The 6740-nt window shown below is 33.4% G+C and overlaps 1 protein-coding gene across 1 annotated transcript; it reads left to right on the top strand.

Moving 5' to 3' along the window:
* The first annotated feature begins 300 nt into the window (after nucleotides 1-300).
* On the top strand, nucleotides 301-1490 carry LOC149571201 (uncharacterized). The gene is made up of 2 exons (XM_089808612.1): nucleotides 301-417; nucleotides 893-1490. The coding sequence occupies exons 1-2, from the start codon at nucleotides 301-303 to the stop codon at nucleotides 1208-1210; spliced, it is 435 nt and encodes a 144-aa protein (XP_089664738.1). The 3' UTR covers nucleotides 1211-1490.
* The last annotated feature ends 5250 nt before the right edge of the window (nucleotides 1491-6740 follow it).

Here is a 6740-nt window from a genome sequence, read left to right on the forward strand (position 1 = left end):
AAAGTTCGAATACTGCAAGCTGGTGCATTAATGAGATATGACGCCATTAATCTTTCAATAAAGATTAGTTAATCTTGAAATCCACCGTAAGATCCCAGGTCCCGAAGAAATTCAAAGCCATCGATATAAAACTCAACCAGGTACTATGCTGATTAATTTGGAAACGTGGAATCATTCCATCGTACCAATTAAATGAATGTAAAAACAATCATCTCAGTTGCATACCGAATTAACCATCCAACAAATTTCATAGAGCAGACGAGAAGAACAAGCAAAATACAATCGAGGAAGGAAGCCAAAATGAATCCGGAAGCTACAGCAGTTGAACCAGACAAGAGCCCTCTGCAAAGAAAAGGAAAGAAAACAAAAAATACGAAAAATCAAGTTGGTTCCAAGTCTTCTCGTGCCGGTTTAGAGGTCTGCATTAATAAGATCATTACTCTGCTTTCTCATGGCACATTTCATTTATTTTATATAGGCCCCAAGATGACAGTTTTATTTCAGTTGGATATTTTCATGTCATTTCAGGATGACATTTTTATTTCAGTTGGGAATTCTCATGTATTCCAAGATGACATTTTTTTTCAGTTGGCTATTCTTATGTCACTGCAAGGTGACATTTTTTTCAGTTGGGTATTCTTATGTCACTGCAAGATGACATTTTTATCAGACGGGTTTTCTCATGTCATTGAAATATGATTTTTTTTCAGTTGGGTATTCTTATGTCACTGCAAGATGACATTTTTTTCAGGTGGGTTTTCTCATGTCATTAAAATATGACATTTTTTGAGTTGGGTTTTCTCAGGGCACTCAAAGATGATAAGTTTTTGAACTGAATTATCTTTGTTGTCACAAAATTTTAATGGGCTTTTTTGTGTTTTGTTTAGTACAGTTTCCAATTGGGCGAGTTCATAGGCACATGAAGTCTCGTCTTCATAAGAACATGAGAATTGCAGGGACGGCAGCAGTATATACGGCAGCCATTTTGGAGTATGTGGTGGCAGAAGTTTTAGAGCTTGCAGGAAATGCAAGCAAAGATCTGAAGATGAGAAGGATATCTCCAAGGCATTTGCAGCTGTCGATAAGAGGAGATGAAGATCTTGACACCCTGGTTAAGGGCACCATTGCTGGTGGGGGTATTATTCCTCATATTAACAAGGCTCTCCTTAATCCCAAGCCTTCTACTTCTTCTCACCCTCAACAGAATTGAAGCGAGATTTTCATGAAACCAGGGAAGAGTTCTAATTTAGATCTAGGATAAAATATAATGGTGATTTGATTTTGGTTGTAGTGATATTGTTGTAGCATGATTTTGATTTTGATTACTTGTTTACTATTCTGATGTTCTTTATAATACGATGGGGAGGATTCTGGGGAAGGTTTTGGCTGGGATTGAATATGGGATTACTTGTTATCCATTTTACCATCTATATTTTTGTATGTGTTCAGATGAAGATATAATATAATGGTGATTTTTATATTTGTTCTAATGATATTATTACAATATAATGGACGAGATAATGAATAGACTTGTAACTTTTGATCTTCATATGTTTGTTTATAAATTGCTTTGATGACTAGCATGCCAATTTTGTCATTTCATAATAACTAGCTATATATACCTCTATATATATTATGCCGAGAGTAATCGTTCTCGAGGCGCCTATTTTTATTTAATCCCAAAGTTATTCTAATCGAAGTTGGGATTAATGAAAATAAAAATAGGCGCCTCGAGAACGATTACTCTCGGCGTAATATATATAGAGGTATATATAGCTAGTGGCAGTCGCGGCGCAACCAAAAAAGTAATTTTAACTTTTTCTATTTTTTATAAGGTTAGTAGTGATTTTTTTATTTCTTTTTAAATATAGTTGTATAAACTTACTATAAAATAGTAGTAGTATAAAATTATTAAGGATATTGTTAGGTAAATTATTATATTGAAGAGTAGAGTTAGGGTTAGGGTTAGGGTTAGATATAGGGTTAGGGTTAGGGTTATCGTTAGGGTTAGGGTTAGGATTTTAAATAGAGTTAGGGTTAGGATTTTAAATAGACTTAGGGTTAGGGTTAGGGTTATAATTAGAGGTAGAGTTAGATTAGGATTAGAGTTACAATTAGAGTTACGGTTAGGGTTAGGGCTAGGGCAAGGGCTATTTTAGGATTACAACTATTCTTAGGGTTAGAGTTAGGGTTAGGTTTAGAATTAGAGTGTGTTAGTGTTAGGGTTAGGGAAAGGACAATGGTAAGAATTAGGGTTTAGGTTAGTATTATTGTTAGGTTTAGGGTTAGAATTAGAGTTAGGGTTGAGGTAGAGTTAGAATTAGAGTTAAAATAAGGGTTAGGTTTTTAGTGAAGATTTAAGTAAGGGTTAAGGTTTGGGTTAGAGTTTTGAATCGGGGTTGAGGTTAGAGTTAGGGTTAGGATTTTAGTGAAGATTAAAGTAAGGGTTAAGGTTAGGGTTAGAGTTTTGAGTTGGGTTAAGGATAGAGTTAGGGTTAGGGTTTTAGTCAAGAGTAAACTAAGGGATACAGTTAGGATTGGAGTCTAATTATGGTAAAGTTAGATTTATAGTTAGAGTTAGAGTTAGGGTTAGAGTTCTGGGTATGGTTGGGCTAAGGTTTAGGGTTAGTGTTAGGGTTAGAATTAGAGTTAGGGTCAGGGTTAGAGATAGGTGTATAGAAAGGTTTAGAGTTAGGGTTAGGATTTTAGTGAAGATTAAAGTAAGGGTTAAGGTTAGGGTTAGAGTTTTCAGTTGGGGTTAAGGATAGAGTTATTGTGAGGGTTTTAGTGAAGATTAAAGTAAGGGATATAGTTAGGATTAGAGTCTAATTATGGTAGAGTTAGATTTATAGTTAGAGTTAGAGTTTGGGTTAGAGTTATGAATATGGTTGGGGTAAGGTTTAGGGTTAGTGTTAGGGTTAGAATTAGAGTTAGGGTCAGGGTTAGAGATAGGTGTATAGAAAGGGTTAGAGTTAGGGTTAGCTTTAGGGTTAAAATAATTGTTAGGGTTAGAGTTAAAGTCCATTTATGGTAGAGTTAGATTTAGGCCTACAATTAGAGGTAGGGGTAGGGTTATAGTCATGGTTAGGGTTAGGGTTGGAGTTAAAATAATTGTTAGGGTTAAAGTCCAATTATGGTAGAGTTAGATTCAAGGCTGCAATTAGAGGTAGGGGTAAGGTTACAATCAGGGTTAGGGTTAGGGTTAGAGATAGAGAAAGGGTTAGGCATAAGGTTGTTGTTAGGGTTATGTTTATATAGAGATAGTGTTATATATAGAGGTAGCATTAAGGTCAAAGTTAGCGTAAGGGTTTGAGTTAGGGTTAGGATTAGGGTTAAAGTGTAGATATGGTAGAGTTCGATTTACAGTTAGAGGTAGGGGTAGGAGTAAGGTTAAGGTTAGTGATAGGCTTAGAGTTACGGTTAAGGTTAGGATTAGAGCTAGGGTTAGGGTTAGGGTAATAGATAGGGGTAGAGAAAGGGTTAGTATTAGGGTTAGGGTTATGGTTGAGGATAGGGTCACGTTACGGGTTAGAGCATGAGTTTGACTTAGGGTTAGAGTTAGGGTTATAGTTTGAGTTAGGGTTATAGTTAGAGATAGAGTTACAATTAGAGTTTGGGTTAGAATTACAATTAGGGTTAGGGTTAGAGTTAGAAATAGATTTAATATTACAAGTAGGGTTTGAATTAGGATTAATGTTAGAGTTAGGGTTAAGGTTAGAGTTTTAAGTCAAGTTTAAGGATAGATTTAGGGTTAGAGGTAGGGTTAATATTAAAGTAAAATTATGGTAGAGTTAGATTCATAGTTAGAGTTAGGGGTGCAATAGGGTTACGATTATGATTATGGGTGGAGTTAGACAAAGGGGTAGAGAAAGGGTTAGATTATGGGTTATGGTTAGGGTTAGGTTTATATATTGAGTTAGCGATATATATATAGTTACATGAGGGTTAAGGTTAAGGTATGGGTTTGAGTTAGGGTTATAATTTCAGTCAGCATAAAGTTAGGGTTAGGGTTAGGGCTATATTATAATTATGATAGAGTTATATTTAGAGTTAGAGTTAGGGGCAGGGGTAGGGTTAGGGTTAGTTTTAGTATTAGAGTTAGGGTTAGGGTTAGGGTTAGGGTTAGGGTTATAGATAAGGTTAAGGTCAAGGTTAGGTTTCAGTTGATGGTTAGAGTATGAGTTAGCGTTAGAGTCAAAATTAGAGTTAGGATTAGGTTAGACAAAAAGTAGGACAATGGTTAATGGTACAATTAATATTAGTGTTAGAGGTAGGGGTAGGGTTAGGGTTAGAATTAAACATATGGGTAGAGAAAGGGTTAGGGTCAGGGTAAGGGTTAGGGGTAGGGTTAAAATATGAGTTAGGGTTAAATGCTAAGTTGAAATTAGGCTTATAGTTTGAGTTAGGGGTAGAAAAAGCATTAGAATTAGGGCTAGTGGAAAAGTAGGACGACGGTTAGAATTACAATTGGTGTTATGTTTAAAGTTACATTTAGGAGAGTAGCTTGTTCTCCTTACACATGCCTCTTACCATAATAGAGCAATATAAGGATTACAATGTTCCTTATGTAGTTTTATAACTTTAATAGTTGCATTTATAAATAGACAATTTGTTAATGTTAATTATGTTTAGCATGAATAGTGTACAATGAAGGACTACTAAATGTTATTGAGGTAATGATTGCACTTAAAATGAGTATAAAATGAATATTCTACTTTAGAGTGGATTAATAGTTAGATATAAAACATCAATTTTATACATAATTTGTTATGTTTAGCATGAATAGTGTACAATGAAGGACTACTAAATGTTATTGAGGTAATGATTGCACTTAAAATGAGTATAAAATGAATATTCTACTTTAGAGTGGATTAATATTTAGATATAAAACATCAATTTTATACATAATTTGTTATGTTTAGCATGAATAGTGTACAATGAAGGACTACTAAATGTTATTGAGGTAATGATTGCACTTAAAATGAGTATAAAATGAATATTCTACTTTAGAGTGGATTAATAGTTAGATATAAAACATCAATTTTATACATAATTTAATGATCAACATATAAATGATATATCTCATGTTAAAGCTTTAATAATACAAACACAAAGGTCAAGGAAAAAGATTTGAAATATTTGCAAGTATAGTTGAGAAGAATTTGAGCTAAGAAGTTAAATTGTTTATTTATTTTTTCGATACATAGATGAAAGCAGAACAACATCTCCTAGTACAATTCTCTAGATAAAGTAATAAGTGAAATACTAAAAATTGTGAAATCATCATATGGACCATGTATATAGTTCTCCATAATGATGTAAGTACATCACATAATGTTCAAAGATTAAAATTGTATTACGGCCTTTGTTCGTAATATGATCATCATAGACCTCTTTCATCATGGATGGAAATGCATCTACTTTTGTAGATGTGTTGCGTACATATTTTGCAACATCTTCCATCTCCATTATCTCTATCTCTTGTACATGATCAATAGATAAAGCTGCATTATCAAGAGCTTTTACCATAGTTGTACAACACTGTTTAATTATTCGTGCACACTTCTGAAACTCTGTCTCATAAAAATGATTTGAGTCCACTGAAGAAGTTGGGCTCATGTCAACAATGCTTGACTCTCTATCAGAGGCTTCCATGCCTAAAAAAAAACATGGAAAACAATTTAGAAAGCATTATCACCAATTTAAAAAAATAGAACAAATGTATACTTAATGAGAGGGATAAATATTTTATATCAATAATGGTCTTTAAAAAAATAGAACATGTCACTTAGTACAATCAATTGTGGAGAAAATGAATACAAAACCAAATTGTATTAAAATTTGTAATGAAAGTTTGGGTATTGAAACATGGTAATATTATGACCATTCATGGATAGTGAAGAATAGACAAACATAGATTTCAAATATTGAGTAGCAATGTATTGGTTGAAAGTAATGAAGCACAAACATTATGATTTATTTGAATTGAAGAATGCCTTTATAATTTGAAATAATATTATAAACTTAATTTGTGGACCCAATTGATGATCATAGTTAAATTTACAAATTAGAGAATTAGTATAATAAAATTTTAGCGTAATGGTACTTGCAAGCATTAAAATGTGCAACTAAAAAGGTTATCATGTGACATTGAGCATATCAAATTATACTTTTCATTAACTGTGGAATATGAACTATCAATGTGCATAATAAGAATAACAACATAATAGTTGATGATGATGATCACATAATGTAGTAGAACAAATAAATCTTTATTATTAAATAATATGTTTCAAAAAATCAATGATTTTCAAGACTTCTCAGTCTACATTCTTCTACTTTTCTCTTTGAAAGTTGTTTCCCACTTTTCATTTTCTCATAACGGTCGTATGTAAAGGGTGGCATTATCCTCAAACCTTCCAGTGACTTAACACGAGATATCCCCACAAATGTCAATCCTGGTCTTTCTCTTGGACCTATGTCAATTGTGGCTTTTGAAAGAGTTAGCCCTTGAGATTTGTGAATAGTCAATGCCCATGCCAACCTTAATGGTAGTTGGAAGGTCCTACCCCTTTGCAATGGTGCTATTGGTATTACGTTTGGATGGTGATCATCAAATGGTACTCCAGAGTAATTGTCAAATTCAACTGTAACATATGATGGTGGCTCAGGTGGAGCAGTTCCTAGTTTGTAAACAATATTTATGATATATCCCAATGATCCATTGACAAGACCAGCTT

Source organism: Cupressus sempervirens, chromosome 2 (assembly GCF_028749045.1).
Source record: "Cupressus sempervirens isolate cs-2001-9-10 chromosome 2, ASM2874904v1, whole genome shotgun sequence".
NCBI classification, from domain to species: Eukaryota; Viridiplantae; Streptophyta; class Pinopsida; order Cupressales; family Cupressaceae; genus Cupressus; species Cupressus sempervirens.

Excerpts from the sequence above, each read along its gene's own strand:
- LOC149571201 (XM_089808612.1), top strand. The coding sequence starts at position 301 with ATGAATCCGGAAGCTACAGCAGTTGAACCAGACAAGAGCCCTCTGCAA. Across the intron at positions 418-892 it reads CTTCTCGTGCCGGTTTAGAG|TTTCCAATTGGGCGAGTTCA; the intron begins GTCTGCATTAAT and ends TGTTTAGTACAG.